The sequence below is a fragment of the Rosa rugosa genome, chromosome 1 (assembly GCF_958449725.1).
Source record: "Rosa rugosa chromosome 1, drRosRugo1.1, whole genome shotgun sequence".
In the NCBI taxonomy this organism is placed as follows: Eukaryota; Viridiplantae; Streptophyta; class Magnoliopsida; order Rosales; family Rosaceae; genus Rosa; species Rosa rugosa.
The window spans coordinates 12,715,549-12,732,996 of NC_084820.1; the positions used below are offsets into that span (position 1 = coordinate 12,715,549).

Below are 17,448 nucleotides of genomic sequence, written 5' to 3' on the forward strand. Positions count from 1 at the left end.
TCTGCCTTACACCGTCCGGCTCTCTGGTGTGCATCTCCGTCGCCCCGCAACCACTACTTCGACCGGACCACTCTCCGGACACAAGGTCCATTCTGTCCCGAAGACTGTTGAACACAACGTAACAATAAAATTTTGAACTTGGTGGTCTAAGTTAACTACATATTTTTCTAGAAAATTAATTTACATGAATTATTCTGCTTATAAGCCTTACAAAAGTGAACAAGAGTAGACTGAGTACTGTATGTGTAAGTGGTGATAAAGTAATCTGGGGTTCACATCCAAAACCAATTGGCAATGGATGGAGTGGCCCAAATCCTTATAAACCCACTAGCAAGGTCTCATTCTTCCCATGTGGGATGTATATATTCTCAACAAGTGGAAGATAGATGGTTTTGCAAAATAGCTAGTGAGCGTCGACTCCTCTAGTGTCTATGGGGAAGTAAGATCAGTATCGTGGTCCTCTCCTTTATCAACATTCGGAAAAAATTCCTCATATTCTGCAAGTATATCATACATAAGAACTAACCTTGCCTTCTCAGACCGAAAAAGGAACCTTACCCTTATTCTTATCAAATTTTGTAGACAATATTTATGCATGTGTTCATATATAACTTCATATACTATATGAGATAACAAGACACATTTAATCTCACCATTTGACAACAAATTGAGAAAAGGTCTTGGAAGAATCAAGAAGGCACAAACATGAGACAACAAGATATATACATAAATTCAGATAAAAAAGAAGAAGAAGATATATACATAAAGTGCATACATTCCAAGCTTCGGAAACCCAGTTCCAGGCAGGACTCTAAGAATCCCCAAAAGGCCAAGTGTTGGAAAAACACTTTGGTCTTCTTTAAATGGAAATGGAACCGCGACCAAAACTTACTATGTCACGGTGGTGACTTTGAAGATGTACACCAGGCCAGGGCTAAAGCTTTCAGTGCCGCAAATATTTCAGGCGCAAGTAGGCGTTGGACTGACATACCTTATATGAGCCTCAGGGACTTGTAAGATGGAGCATAAACAGTGGGAAGAAGAAGAGAGGAGCAGGAATATAGAGAGAAAGTGAAGGTTTTCCCAAAGCTTTTAAAAAAAAAAAAAAAAAATTATTTTAGGCGATTTACCATATTTTTACGCTTATGAATGAAATTGGATGACCTTAACGTGTACACCAAATTGTTAGAGCCAGTATTAATTGTTAAATTTCTTTACTAAGTGGCATGGCAATTCAGCTATCTAGCATTAGAGCTGTACGCATGTTTTAGATTTACTTTTGCAAAAATTAGTGAAATCAAGACTTATTTAGCGATTTGATTGTTACTACTATCATTTTAGTTTCATCCCAGTGTGATGGTTTTCGATCGATGTTGACACTTTGTTTGTATAAATAAACATTAAAAGAGGTATGTAAAGGATGAACAACTTAAAGCAAATTGTAATTGTAAGGTTCCCATAGTGATCGATGACGCTACCTACACTTTCTTTCCTTTTGTTATAGCAAGGTTAGTTTTTTTTTTTTTTTTTCTTTGTTTCTTGGAGAAGTTAATATGACAGCATCGAAAACAAGTAACTTGACAACTTGAGCATTCAATTTCATCCAACTTTTTTTAAGTTTCAACTTGATATAATTACAAGCATCATAATTTATTTAAGAAGACACAAATTTGAGATAAAAGCAATCTAGGTATAATTTTCTCACAAATTATTTTCTAGCTAGGCATCACTTCTAGATTGCACTCCAACACTGTTTCTAGATTGATCAGCACCAGTAGTCCTATAATTGCTGAAGAGCATTTCCATCTCTTCCAAAGACCTTCCTTTAGTCTCTGGTAAGAACAAAAAGAAGAAAACCCAAGCCGACACAGATATCCCTGCAAACATAAAGAAGGTCCCTCCTATTGTAATTGCCTTATATATTGGAATGAAACTCATTGAAACAGCAGCATTTATAACTCTGTTCACAGCTACCACAACACTAGTCCCTTGTGCCCTCAACTTCAAAGGGAAAATCTCAGTGCTGTAAACCCATGTAATTGGCCCAAGTCCAATAGAGAAGAAAGCCACAAATACATACACTGCCACAATGCTGAAACTTAGAGCCCAAGCAAGCTCCTTTTTGGAGTTCTCTGCCATGGTCAATCCAAACCCTAATCCTGCGAGAGATATAATCATCCCCGCAGTGCTCGTCAACAATAACTTCCTCCTACCAACCTTGTCAATCAGAAATGTTGCCAGCAATATAAACACAATCTTTGTAACCCCAATCCCGATTGTGGCAAGCAAGAGCGTGTCTTTGCTAGTAACCCCAGCTTTCTTGAAAATTCTCGGACTAAACAAAATCACGGATTCTATTCCTGTTGCATGTTCGAAGAAATGTATTCCGATTGCCGCTAGCAAAATCCTCCGGACAGCAGGACTCGGCCTCAGGAATAATTCTTTCCACACCCCTTCTCCTCGATTGTTAGTTCTATGCTTCACGACATTATCATCGGTATTTTCGTCAATACCAATCGCAATTTTGATGTCACGAAAACGAACTTGAGCTTCTTGTTTGGTATTAGAAACCAGTTCCAACACTTTCTTAGCCTCCCCTAAACGACCTTGCATCACTAACCACCTTGGGGACTCTGGCATTTTGAGAATCCCAATAGTCAAAGCAATTGCTGGGACTCCAGCAACCCCAAGCATCAATCTCCAGCCAAGTTTCAAAGCCAGTTTCCCAAAAAGGTAATTTGATACGTATCCGAATAAGAGCCCGAGACTGATGCAAAGCTCCGGTAGAGAGGTTAGTGTACCCCGCGATGTAGGGGATGAGATCTCTGCTGCATAAACCGGGGCGATCATGAGTGCAAAGCCCACACCTATGCCAGAGGTGCACCTACCGATCATTAGGACCGCGTAGTTTGGCCCGTAGCCCATTAGAATTGCCCCCACCAAGAAAATTATGGAGGATAGGAATATGGTGTAACGACGACCAATGTAATCGGAGGTTCTTCCGGCCGCTAAGGACCCGACTAGGGCGCATAGGTTTAATATCCCGGCGAGGACTCCGACTTGTACATCACTGATTTTGAGATCTTCTTTCATGAAGATCATTGCTCCACTCATTACAGCGGTGTCTGATCACAAAACGACGACACAAATTTAAACACATACATACCATGTAAACTTATAAACTGAGCTTAAATATATAGCGTAACTCATTTGCGTGTTTGAGATTGTGAATGTACGTGAAGTAACTCTAATTTTTTTTTTTTTATAGTCTCAAGATTTTAAATGTGATGTGATATTGTGATTATGTAAAACAATAATTATACCGAGAGGATTGTGATAACATGTTAGTTTGATGGAAATTAGAGAGAGAGAGAGAGAGGTATTACCGTATCCAAATATGATGGATATTACAGAGGCAAACACAGCGCAAGCAAAAGCATTCTTGTTGAACTTATATGTCGTGGTATTTTCTGCACTACCCTTCATCTCCATCTCCAGTGAAGACCCAGCAATAGTGCTTATTCTATTCTGGGCATTCATGTCTATGTGTGTTTCAGACTGCATGTTAACTTTTGTTTCAGTTTATGAAGAACTGTATGTAGCTTCTCCTCTCCACCAATATTTGAGAATCTGCTACAATATCAATTCTCCATCACTAAGGGTCATTTATATACCATAAATTATGAAGGAGGTGATATAATATGAGAAGTAGTAAACGCAAAATCTTCTATATATCTAATTGTATGTATCTCTGGTGGAACCCCCTGAATATAGCTTGGAGTGTGACATCTAGATTTTGTCTCGTATGAAAAAATGCAAAACACTGTTCTAGTTTAGGTGTCTGTTTATGTGTTTGGAAAGATATGAGGAAAAGAAAAGATATCGTCACTGTCGAAAAAAGGGCCTAATTAGGACGTTAGGAGGGAGCCTCATGAACTCCGTCACTGTCGAAATTTGAAAACTGTCATTATGTGATTGCCAGTTGCCATATTAGGTTTACTTTTTCAGATATTAGGTTTGCACGTAATTATTTCTTTTGACTAAGAAAGTTGCATCTGCAATCTAACCTACATATTTGGATCAATGATTTTGAGAATCTACAAGCAAAAGGTTTTTCATATTGATTTTCGCTAGCTTCGTATGATGCACAAATGTATTATGGAAGTTATATTTATGCTCGCTCCCTTCTCACACAACTTTGAATTATAATTATACAGCAACAACGAATATTGTAAAAACCCAATATATGTTTCTAATACAACTGTCTTGATCAGTTCATCAGTAGATCGAATACAACTGTTCGGAAAAGTTTCATACCAAAATTTCTGACTGTAAGTTATGAATACAAAATAGATGGATGATCGCACAACCTTATGTTCAAATGGCCTTCTACACCTCATTCTTAACTGCAAAGTTGGCTCATGGTCGAAAAATGTTTATTTTTAATGTCACCTTATAAAGATCATCTCTAGAAAAATTTATCCAATAAGAAGCTAACTAAAAACTCACGTAACTAATACCAACAGATAGTTTCATTCAAAGAAAATCATTTGAAAGATAGTCTAAAAAGTGAATGATTGTGGCCACCAAATTAAAGGATGGTACGTATTGCACTACCTGAGAAGTATGGTTGCGGCAGGTGTAGTGTAGTAGTGTACAAGGGAAAAATGCCTGGAAGATTGCATTGGTCAGAGATTCATGGCTCATGCGTAAAATTCTTTTCCCACTTCCTTGTGATAGTGATATGGCAAATTAGGATCGACTTCATTTAATGAATTGAATCATGCACATTGCACTACAGATATATCAGAGGACGACGATAAGTACCTACTATAGGGTTGGCAATGAAATAGACAACTGAAACCCTGGCTTACGCATATAGTGGTAATAATTGTTCGTGTTCTTGATCATTTCTTCTTATTCTTTCCAATTTTATGTTGTTAGATAAAGCATGCGGTAATATCTGACTGTACATGATTTTGATGCCTCCTACTTTTACTTATCATAGAAACAATTCATCGTGGTGTTATTTGTGTAGTGGAAAATATGTTATATAAGGTAGGATCTTATCTGTCGAATCATCAAATCGGAAAAGGTTCTGCAAAGTTCGATCTGGCCGGTTAAGTTTATGTCATTGTCGATCATTGAATCTTTTCTGGTCAAATATGGAGCTGCAACTTTCGGTAATCCAAAAACCACTTGGCCATCCATATGTATATTCTGTTGAAAGTGGATGTTACTACGATTGGATTCTAACTTTCTAAGCATTAAATTTCCAATATAAATGCAGCAATGCTTCACCACCTTTGGCATACCTTCTAATAAGATCTAACAAGGATCACTGAACACTGATGGTATTAGCATCTTGGATTGCTTAATAGCGGAGGTTTAAATTCTCTGCCGGGTTCCCGCCCACAAGGTAGGCCCAAAGGCCCCAAACTACAATCCAATGAGTCCCACTAGTGTCTTGACTTGCCAATGGTTTAACAAAACATTAACTTCTTAGAACAAATGGTGTTAAGAAAAGAATAGCCCAAAAGTTGAAAAACTGACCCAAAATCCAAAGCATCCCCCAAACCCATTTACAACATGGCTCTAGGATCAGCATTCAAATTTTCAAATTCAAGAAAAACTAAGAAGCAGAGATGTGGTGGGGGTTTGAGTTGGTACTAGCTCGGTAGTAGCTCCACCAATCTACTGGCATACTCAGAGCGCACCATGCTGTTCTGAGTATAGGACACTGGAGTGTTGTGTAAAAAAGGGGCATTAAGCTTTGCCAAATAAACATGTCCCAAAGGACAAAGAGAAAAGGAAAAAAGGAAAAAGGAAGAGACACTTGCATGCAAAGATGATTCTGTTTCCTTGGATGCCCACCACCAGTTGGATAAAATGGCTCTTCCAATCTGGTTGACTTTTCTTCCAATTTAACAATCTGCCTAGCACGAATAGGGCCAGGCTCCTTTACTTGGCACGCTTTAGAAAATCTGATACGCAATGCAAAGCAATAATACGAGCATGAAGAAAGAGTAGACAACAAGACTTGCTATTCACTCTCTCCTTCTTGACCACTACCCACCACTCCCTTTCTTACAAATTATGAACTAGCAAAGAGACTACGAGTCATCAAAGTTCTCAGACAATTTGACCCAAAAAAAAAAAAGGGGGTCTCAGACAGGTGCTGGGGTCAAGCTAGGTCAAATTTTTTTTTATTTTTTTTTACTGGGGTAACAAATTTATGAAGGCTCGCTTGCTCCAATGCCTATGAGCTTGCTTATTAAAAGGGGTAGGGGCCTATAGGCAGCAAGTGTAATCCAACTTTAAGATATGAAATTTGGCAGTACTCTTTTGACTTTGCCTACCAAAGAGAATTAAAACACAAAATCCAAGTTGATATCTCTGTATTTTGTGATCTCTGTTCATCTGCCCAAGAATCGATATCAGCGTACGGACGAATAGTGGATGCTGTCCAGGGGCTACATTACACACACCCAGATCTCAATGAGATCGATCGTCACCATGTTTTACATCAGACAAAAGACAAATAATGATCGTATTTCACTCTCCTATTTGGCTATTTTCGGGTGTGTCTTGCTCTCTTGGAAGACGGCTTCTTCTGCATTTTATCGCTTTCGGCCAAACTATTTCAAGAAGATAGAAATGGTAGAAGCAGAGCAGTTCCAGAGAGAAAAAAGAGAACACCCACATTTGTATTATGAATACGAGGTGACAACGACAATACTTGGCATCATAGCCTACTCAGTCGTTATATATATCCTAGAGTGTATTTTTAATTCCTATAATAATTAACGCTAATTATTTTACAATTTATACTCTATATTTTCTTTTTTGATAAATTCAATTTTGTCTTTAGTGACTTAACTTTGTATTTTTATAAGAACTACAACCAAGGATAATGAATCAGCAATATTTTATACTCGATCAGAACTCCGTCAAACTTGGAGTCTCGAAAAATTCTAAAACCCTAGAGAAGTGTTGTTGTCCTTTGTTCCTGTCCGGCTGCGTCTTAGCGTTGATGCAGGCTTAAGGCCTCGCCGGCGTATTGTGTGAGTGGTTGGACGGGAGACTTGTGTGGTGGGCGTGTCTCAGGCCCGGAGGCTGGGGCCGGGAGGAGTTGTGACTTTTCACCAAAAAGGAGGTGGCTGCGGCGAGGCTATGGGTTGGGACCGAAGTCGGCTTAGGCTTTAGCCAAATCGAAGCGGCGTCAGTGGACAGCGGTCATGGGACGGTGAGCTGGGTTCGATGGATGGCTGGGATGGATCTAGGGGACGAAGGTGCATGGGCACCTGAATCGGGTTCGAAGGCAGGATCCTTTTTCCTGGTTGGTGTGGGGTGATGGTTGTGACGGTTGGTGTCGCCTATCGGTGGTCTGACGGAGGTGGTGGCACTACGCCGGCGAAGGGACGACGAGTTGAGAGGTGGGGAGGTAGAGGTGCAGCTGCTACTGTGGACTGAGAAGAATAGGCATTGGTTCCTGGCCGGCTTGGCCTTTTGGGCCTTACCTGGGCTGGTAAATGGGTTTGGGTTCAAACCTTAGGCCCTGCCCTAATTGTTGTTGTTGTTGTTTTTTTTTTTTTTTTTTTAACCTTTAGCCCACCCCACCCCACCCTTACATATGTTAGTGAAAATCGAACCCATGACCTTTACAATGTTAGAATTATAATTGACCTGTTGGTCATAGCTCACAGGCAAAATAAGTACTTTGTTGCTATGAATCTAACATGAGAACTGCCCTAGTTGTTTTATTATTTAGAGTTGTTATTTTTTTTTATGTTGTTTAGTTAATTTGCGCGTTTTGCGAGCAATAAGTCCCTACACTTATCATATAGGGCTAGTCGAGGTTTTTGCCTGTGTGTGCACTCAAAGTGCATTGTCTGTTCTAGGTAGGCAGCGAGTTCCTTGCTTAGTCAAATGGTCGCTACCACCTAGTGGCAGAGTGAGACTAAGTGTTGTCGGATCTATCTTCTAGCGGCAACATAGTAAGAAACCTTTGTTTATGATAATTATGTTACGTTGTAATCAGGTCAGTGTTCTAAAAATCGCTCTAGGCAGCGCCTAGGCGCTGGAAGGTGTATGGCCGCCCGGATTAATGCATAAACGGTGAGAAAATCGTTTTGAAATTTGGGCGGGTGCCTAGGCGGGTTGGGCGGGTGCTAGGCGCTCTGGGCGGCTGCGCGGGTTGGCTGGGCGGTCGGGTCGTTCAAATCCTACTCGTCTCTCCCCTTGACTCCTCTCTTCTCCCTCTCTCTTTTCCGACCCAGATTGAAGGTCCTCTCTCTCCTCGACTCTTATCTCCCTCCCGATTTTTATTTTTCTGTTTTTTTTTTTTGTCTTTTTTTTTTTGTTTGGGAGAGAAGGGAAGAGACTCGCTTGAGAAATGACAGAGGACCTTGAAAGTGAAGAGAATGGTCACAGATGAGAGAGAAGAGAAACGCAGATGAAGGTTAGAGAAGATGAAGAGACAAAGACTTTTCTGGGGACGAAGACTTTTCTGGGGATAATAGCCCTTTGGTTTTGCTGTGGCATTATGTAGTTTGAATGTTGACTGCTTTAGCCTTATCAGTTTTTGAGATAAGGTTTGGGTCTTTGGTATAAGGTTTAAATAGATTCACAATTACCCATTCACATTTTAATATTATTTAATACTGATTTTAGTGTTTTGCATCTAATTATTCAATAAATTATTATATTATTTACTTAATCCATTTATATTTATTAAAAAATAAAGTAAAATATAAAAATATAAAAAAACGCCTAGTCCCCGCCTAGTCCCCTAGGCGCTAGGCTCCTGGCCACCGCCCAACTAGCGCCTAGCGACTTTTAGAACCTTGAATCGGGTTACATATCGAGTTATCTTTCTGTTATGTCACTGCTATATCAAAGCAAATTGAGTAGTCAGTGGCTCAGTAGGACACTCTTTGTTAGTTGGTGCTTGTTGGAATACATGTCTTCTGTAGAGATTCCTGATATTATTTCAGGAAATACTCTAGATGCTTATTCTAATTAGAGGTTTAGGCCAAATGTCCCCCTCCCCTCTTTGTATTCAACAGTTTCATTAATTAAGGCTTGAGGGCAGCCGCACCAGCCCTTCATTCACAAAAAAAAAAAAAAAAACTACAACCAAAGATAGAAAGAGGGAATGTGGATTGTAAAATGGAGAGTGTAGATTTCACTGCCCTATATTATACTTTTAATTGAGATATGCTTGTAAGGTACACAACGTACGTTCCCATAGCAATAAATGATTTTATTATATAAAAAAATTCGTAAATTGAATATAAGTTTGATGTACATTATTAGTTTTTTTTTTGTTTTTTTTGTTGAAGCAAATAAGGGGCCTTCCCCTTACTTGAATTTATTAAAAAAGTAAAAAGAAAAGAAGGAACTTAGGAGGGGGACCAAACCAAACCTCCCTACAAAAGCAATGAAAAAGAAACAAGTTATCGTAACCGAAATTGGGGAATACCTAATTGGTCACTCTGATAATGCGATAAAATAAAAGATGGTGGAGCATCTCACACCACCATATTAGGAGAAGTCGTACCATAATTCGCCAAAGCATCAGCTACCTTATTACCTTCACAAAAACATGTGATACACGAAAAGTCATTTGAGAAATCTTGTACAAGCAATTGAGTCAGCTAATACGAAATTGCCAGGGGACCAACAATGGAGACTTAATAAAATCCAGAATAAGAGAAGAGTCAACTTCTAACCATATGTGCTTTTAATCATGAACCCAGCCCAGCTCAATTGCCTTAATCACAACCATCACCTCTGCCGCAATGAAACTAGGAATCTCAAGATTAGAAGCAAAAGCTCCAAGAAAACGTCCCATTTGATCTCTAAACACAGCTCCATAACCTCCAACCCCCACATCATGTTTCCAAGCTCCATCAGAATTAATCTTAACCCAACCAATCATTATTAGCTCATTCTTACTCTTTGAATCGAATTAAAAAATTCGTTATGACAATGTTAAAAAGAGGTAGAGCTAGAGTTGAAATTTTGGGTGAACTTAACTTTTTTGTTTGAGTGAGATGGGTTGCATACAGATATTTAGATAGCTTTAGCTTAAGTTTGGCTAATAGTATTGAGAAGGTAAGCTTACCTTTTGCTCTGTCCCAAATATTAGAATTGTGTTTATGCAAAGTCATGGTTTGGATGTTCTTTAAACTACCATGCCGATATACTTCTTCCCCTTTGTTCTGTGTTACATTCTGACCGACTGACCTACAATAGTCTAACATGTACTTCATTTAACGGTGAAGTCACTATGACCTAATAATTTTAAACAATTCTATGATAAACATATGAATTATTAAGTTCTTGAGTCTCAACTGATATTTAAGTCGTATTATAAGTCTTCATGCAATTTATTTTCAATGAAGAAAATGGTTCCTAACCACCCTGTCTTAGACAATTTCACCAGGAAAGGAAACTTGTTTAAGTCGTATTAGCCAACTAATATTTAAGTCGTATTAGTCAAATGCCACGTTTGATTCGCGGGAAGTAAGCATCAGGAAATGAAACTTGTTTATTTCTTGCGTTTGGGATACAAAAGGAAAGGAAAGTGAAGGAATGGAAAGTGGGGGGAAAGTAGTTCATTCCAAACACCAAATAAATCATTTTCTCATTTCTTTTCTTGCATTTATTACTCATAACACATTATTTTATTATATTAATTACAAATTTTTTGATAACTTTCTTAATGTTACCGAACATCGGAATGGAAAGTTCTTGAAAAAAATCATTTCTTTTCTTATGGGAAAGACTATGCCATCAAAAATCACTTTTTTTTTCCGTAAACCAAACGAGGCCTTAGATTGTCGTCATCATCCCTCCAGAATCCTGGATTTTGTTTTCTTGTTACCAAGTAAACTATGCACTAATACTGGATTGCTGTAATAGTATCAAACACTGGCAATATTAATTACTTTGCCTTCCATTTTGGGTAGACATGGAAATGTATAATTCCAGACACACAACTTCCTATATAAAGCCCCACCATTGCCTACCCAAACAGTTTTGCTCTGCTTTCAAACCCACACTGCTCCATCACCCTCCAAGCTAGCTAGTCATGGCGAAACGTTTCAGGCTCCGGATATCCAGGGTTATCCCCTCCTTCCAATCCTGCCGTTCAAAAGACCCCGCTTCTCTCCCGGCCAATCCCGTCCCTTCATTTCTCCGACCATCCCCATCACTCAACCACCACCTCACCACCCCACCATCCAAACCCCATCACTCCTCCTCCATCAAACGCCACGTGTCCTCCGCATTCGGCTGCGGCTTCGGAACAAAACCAACCCTTTCCGACGACGACGACCACAGCGGATCACTGCCGCCGGAGCTGTTCGAGTGGGAAAGAGAGGACAAGTGGCACGTGGTCGCCATGGTCAATGAAGACAAAACCCCCCGTCGCAAAATCTACACTTCCTCGGCCTCCGCTGACTCCGACCACGACGACGCCGTTTCGCTTTCTTTCTCTCCTCCTCCACCTCCGCCTCCTTCCTCGGCGGAGAAGAAGAAAAAACAAAGACTGAGGAAAAAGAAAACAACGACGAGTCGTATGATCCGCTTCAGCACCTCCTCCGCCGAGAGCGGACTCTTCAGCGACGAAGATGAAGAAAACGAAACCCTAGTATCCTTTTCCACCGACTCCTCCGCCGATATATTCACGCGCCACCTGGCAACGATCCGCGAGACGACCCCTAGGCGGAGGAAGAAGACGAAGAGTAAAGCTAAACGCAGCGTTTCAAGGAAGAGTGCTGAGTTTGAGTCCCCTAGGCTGTCAGTGTTTCAGAGGCTTATACCGTGCAGTGTCGACGGGAAGGTTAGGGAGAGTTTCGCGGTGGTGAAGAAGTCGGAGGATCCGTACGAGGACTTCAAGAGGTCGATGATGGAGATGATATTGGAGAAGCAGATGTTTCATGAGAAAGAACTGGAGCAGTTGCTGCACTGCTTCTTGTCTTTGAATGCGAGGGAGCACCATAGGGTCATTGTGCAGGCTTTCTCTGAGATTTGGGAGGGTTTGTTCTGTGGTAGTGCAAGGTCGTCAGGAGCTAGAGTTTCTAGAGCTCTTTAGTTGAGCTCTATGTGTTTTCAGTGGAGATTAGTCCGTGTAATAATTAATTACATGTATGGCAGGGTTAATATGAAGATTATTAACGTCTTAATTTATCTAGAGACTTGATCTTGGTCATGCATCATGCTCTACGTGAACGTTAGGGTTTGTTGCGAGGATATGTACAAAGCGGTTCTTATTGAAGCGTACCTTTTAAATTATTACAAATGCGTCTATAATTAAGAAAGCACCTTTAGCTAGGTCTGTTCGATCCAAAGTATTTGCAAGTTGTTCTAATTTTCTGATTTCCCAAAAGCACTTCAAATACATATAACAAGAAGTTATGCACATTAAAATTGTTAGACGTTGATGTGTTGATGTAAATTTAAACATCATATACATGGATACACTTTTTTTTTTGGTCGTACATGACACTTCAATATATACGTAATACTAAGTCTATTTGAGAAATTAATAGTACAATAAGGAATAATGCCAATTGTACGTACGGTGATGCACTCAATCATCTACGTACATTGCATTAATGCTTCTGAATTCTGATACTGTGAAGAGCAAAATCTCTACCCTGGTAACTCATTATGCTTAGTACGCACACATCACAATCTATACTGTCTTGTTTAATTCTTGTTTTACTTTGTTTAATTGATGAGTATTCTCGATCATTCCTCTAGTAGTACAATTATCATGAGCTTTACCTTAGCTTATATACAAACTTACATGCATTCATGAATATTCTCCTTATAATTGTAAAGCGGGATGGAATTGGGAGCTAGGGGACTGATAAAAGCCGTGTCGAACGGAGCCATGGAAGGGATCTAATTACTAAAGTTAAAAGTGAATGCAACACCTAATCAACGAGTTTGCACTTTTTGAGTTTTTGGTGGACATGGCATGATGGTCGTTTTGACAGGACCAACACAGTAAAATGCGAAATGAGATGTTAATTAGGATGTTAGACTTGTATTTGACTTAATGATTAAAAGCCAGCCTCCGCTCCTAATGACTGAAATGATGTTTAGGATGAGTAAAGCTAATCCTAGCTATCTCTCCCCTTTGCCCGCTGATATTTACTGTGCTTCTCATGGAAAGTATCCATAGGTTAACATGAGAATTGAAAAACAATATGTGAAACAGGTGTCTGTGTATATGCAAGGGCTGAGGCTCATTTGTTTGGGTTTTGAGGTTTTCTAAACTTTTAACATGTTACAACTTATTCTCTTAAATTTATAGAAATATTGTTCATTTGTCAGTTTGATCGTTCCGTAAATAATGAAATGACGTTTAACTCTACAAATTCAATTTTACTAAAATCATAATTGAGTTGGGTAAATCGATACGCTATTGAAGAAATTGTCTTAACATATTTTGAAACTTACAGAATTGTGAGAGTGTATTTTACTTAAGTAAAAAAATAGTGATTATAATTTGAATGAATGTGGGTTGAAGTTTGAAGAAATCATATAAAAAAAATATATAAACATGTTTTTGTGAACATAAATATATATTTTTTTTTTTTTGAAAGGAAAATATATATTTTATCACACAAACATATTATCCTAAAATTTCAACGTTGTCGGTGCATATCAGCAAAAGAACTGCCCAACAGTGACATTGGAAGAAAATCTTCTTCTAGGTTCACCAAGAAATCCGGCAGCCAATTGCTGGCTTTAACTAACCAGACTAGTAGGGTTCATGATTATAAAAGAGACCAAACCGAGTTCTTCTTTGTTTGTCAACAAAATAGTTTCATCTAAAAGTTGCTCCATAACAGTGTCTAAGACCAAACAAAGAAAATAGTACCTAGAATGTATTACAGTTAATTTGTAAGTGTTTATCTAGAAGACACAATATTCTTAACTATAAGAGCAAGTGCAGCGGTGTGGTTTTGCCCGGCTGCCAGCAATGAAAAATGACGTGTTGCCCAGCCAAACTCAAAATCCAGCCTCCACCGGGCCAAGGATAACCAGCCAAAGGATGGTCTTTCTTGACCGAAGCCAAGAAAAAAGGCAACTCCTTGACATTTTCCTTGACCAGCCAATGCCTCTGCCAGCTCGTGCATTCCCCAAACGTGGGTGACGTCTGTGGAGAGAGAAGAGAGCTGCGACGCGCTGATGAAGAGACTGAAGGAGGATACGCTGACGCGTGGCGCCGCATGAGGAAGAAACTGCAGTCGCTTGTCGCGCAGCGACAGAGAGGGGGCTGCCTTTGCCACGTGGAAGAGAGTTGTTGGTCCACTTTGAATTCTGATTGCAACGATCAATTAATCTCAGCCCTTCATTTCAATTAAATGGGCGATCCTACGGTAAACAATTAACATGCAGTATATATATATATATATACGAACAGTGTTGACCGGGCAAGAAAAACAACGGGTGGAAACCCAGTGACAGTGAATAGTAACTTGACTGGTCGAATTCTTGACTTCTCCACTTTGCCTTTTCTTGACTACAGGTGAACTTGCTCTAATGAGCTAGCGACATCACCAAAATATGACCCATAATAGACCAGTGCAACGTGTTACTTCTTACTTCTTACTTCTTACTTCTTTCTTTCTCCACAGAGTCTATCTTTTTACGCACAAATGGAATCAAATAAAATTTCCCTTCAATCAATTCTCGCACACGTAACGTAAAGGGTAGCCTTGCCAGCCCTAGCCTTATGGGAATCACCAGCAGAGAGAGAGTGTGTGTGTGATATGTCCGCAGATGATGTGACGAAATAAATATATGACTCTCATGACCAGTCCTCATCAGTTAGGTGTTGCTCTCTACCAGCTAGCTACCCCGCATTGTTCATTTTCATTATCTCTGAGCTTCCACTATTGCTCTGAATAACTATGACGATTTGAACCACTGCAGTCAAAAGTAAGACTTCACTCATACTGTTAATGGCTACTGGGTCTGGGTAGGTATACCCCGTCGTTTTCAATCTTGGCCGAAGAGAATGAATCTTACTGGAAACGGTGCGTTTCGATCTCACACACGGCATCAGAGATTCTTTCCCACCTGAGAAAGAGAAATGTGGAGCTCTTCTTCCGATGAACCTTGGCTTTTGGCGCATGAGCTGATATATTTCAGAGCTCAGTAATCTCTCTCTGTGTTGAGTCAGTGAGTCACCAGTTTCGTATTTCCACCGTTGGATTCTTATCTCTTGTGTTAGCTTGGGATTGAGGCTAAGAATCAAAGATTCAAAGACTGGCTTGTTCCTATTTCCCATAACACCTCTGGCTTGATTAGTTATATCTTGTCCCAGAAATTACATGAAAGATTTAAAGGTTAGGCCGCTAGGGTTTAGATGGGGGATTATTGAGACTTCAAAAGAAATATGGGATTTGATGGCATTTATTGCTTAAGAGGAAATCAAGGAGAGGGCCTATATCCTGTGTCACATGTCACTATTTATAGAGCATGATGATTTTTAGAATGTAGTTTGACACTTGTTGTTCTACAAACATTGAACAATTTTTTAATAAATTATCTTACTTTTTTTTTTTTTGGGGTCAAATTATCTTACTTTTCAATTTTTAAATATTGTAAAGAAAAAAAGCATTAGAGATTATCAATATTTCCTCATTAGAATACATTTTAAAAATTATGTTCTAATGGTAACATTAATAAACATGAGAGTTTAATTAGAAATGTGGCATGACATGATTTGACGTGTTGGGAGGTAGCGAAATATGCTAAACTTTGGTAACACTATATTTTCTTTAAATTCTCTTATACCATGAGCTAATAGTTGAGCATGATTTTTAGAAGTCTTTCAATAGAACACTCAAACCTTAAATATATATATATATATATATATATATATATATATATATATATATATATCTTTTTACATTTTATTATTTTCTCAGTTTGAAAAATCGTAAACGAAGTGTTGTGATTTTAGAGTTCCGTCAGTTTGACAAATGCTTAAAAGTTATTAATTGAGAGAGGAAATATTTTGATGAGAAAATAAAAATATGAGATTTTGGCCAAAAATGATGTGCTATAGTCCACAATAAGAAATCATCGTCTTGGATAATGTATTTTATTTATTTTTCACATGGTTGGGCCATGAGTTGTAATTAGTTTATAGTATTTTACTTCTTTTTTTTCACCTTAGCAAAAAATGAACGGTTTTGAATAGAATATTATAAATTCCTAATTAAAGACAAGATAATATATTAAAAAGTTAGAGTCTTTTTTTTTTTGAAATAAAAGTTGAATTCATTAGATCAACAGCAAAATAGCTAAAGTCTACCAAAACTTACATAAGAAATCCGGCAAGAAAAGCCGGAGTAACCTACCTAAACTAAAGCAAACCTTTAAAGATCACTGGGATGCTCACATTTAAGCGAGCCTATACAAGAATGAAAAAACCTCGCCTTCTACTGAAAATAAATCATTCAACTAGCCCTCACTTGTCAATCACGCAATTGTGGTATAAGCAAGAGACTAGAAACGTCATAGAAGACTCATAGAAGTGAATCCACCCTCAAACAGGCTCATACCCTAATAAATTAGGGCCCAGATTGTCTTGATCTGAGCCCAAGCCTGGAGGCCCAAGCCCAAGTCAAACCTTTCCTAGCAGGAATAGACCCCTGCCTCATCAGCCCAAGGTTGAGCCCAGAAACCCAGGCCCAAACCCGAGCGAACAAGGGAGAGGCATCCTTGCACACTGCTCCTGCACCGCCACCGTCAGTCGGTTCTCCGGCGACGCACCATAGCTCTGGCGGCCGGCTTCTCCAACCGAGCATCACCATCGCGATCAGAAACTGCCAAAGTCTCTGCCTCCGAGCCTCGACCCCTCAAATAAACACGATCAGACCTTCGCCGCCAAGCCCGACTAAAGCCTTGCGACCTCGAGCCCAGACGCCGCCGTCAGACCCGACTCGTAAAACGCTCTCTTGTGTAGCCGGTCAGAAAGATGCCCTCCCAAGCCTCTGTACTCCGGTAAAAAGCCCAGACCAGAAACTCCGATTGAAGCCTCCAACCCTTGCTACGATCACCACATGTCACGACGAACACAGCGCGCAGGTTGTCCTCCACAGACCGAGAACTAGCACAGGCTCACCAAGCCGTGGTCGGTGCTGGACGCGATCGGATCCGATGGCCGCCGCTTTGCACGTCGCCCTAGGCTTAGGAGGCTTAGGGTTTCGCTCTTCTATCAAAATATTTCATATAATTCGATCAATAGATTTGCATAAGATCATGGCTATCACGTAATAATGTAACATAGAACATAATTACATTAGGTGGATTGGAGAATTTTTGCTAACATGGACCAAACATGCGAGTCTTACTTCAAACTCATAATTCAAGCCCATCTCTACTAACTATTGCTACAAGGCTATCACT

The 17,448-nt window shown here is 39.5% G+C and overlaps 2 protein-coding genes across 2 annotated transcripts; one reads left to right on the forward strand and one right to left on the reverse strand.

The window, feature by feature from the left end:
• Positions 1-1,590: 1,590 nt before the first annotated feature.
• Positions 1,591-3,645, reverse strand: LOC133718362 (probable polyol transporter 6). Its single transcript, XM_062145197.1, has 2 exons — positions 3,387-3,645; positions 1,591-3,125 (listed from the first exon to the last, which is right to left on the reverse strand). Exons 1-2 carry the CDS (start codon positions 3,562-3,564, stop codon positions 1,720-1,722), a joined length of 1,584 nt encoding a protein of 527 aa, XP_062001181.1. The 5' UTR covers positions 3,565-3,645; the 3' UTR covers positions 1,591-1,719.
• A 7,161-nt stretch (positions 3,646-10,806) lies between these two features.
• On the forward strand, positions 10,807-12,323 carry LOC133727265 (transcription repressor OFP7). The gene has a single exon (XM_062154868.1). It carries the CDS (start codon positions 11,099-11,101, stop codon positions 12,101-12,103), a length of 1,005 nt encoding a protein of 334 aa, XP_062010852.1. The 5' UTR covers positions 10,807-11,098; the 3' UTR covers positions 12,104-12,323.
• The last annotated feature ends 5,125 nt before the right edge of the window (positions 12,324-17,448 follow it).

What these genes read in the sequence shown, in the direction of transcription:
- LOC133718362 (XM_062145197.1), bottom strand. Translation starts at nt 3,564, where the DNA reads ATGCAGTCTGAAACACACATAGACATGAATGCCCAGAATAGAATAAGC. An exon ending in ATCCATCATATTTGGATACG is followed by an intron (nt 3,126 to 3,386) that starts GTAATACCTCTC and finishes TTTTGTGATCAG; the next exon opens with ACACCGCTGTAATGAGTGGA.
- LOC133727265 (XM_062154868.1), top strand. Translation starts at nt 11,099, where the DNA reads ATGGCGAAACGTTTCAGGCTCCGGATATCCAGGGTTATCCCCTCCTTC.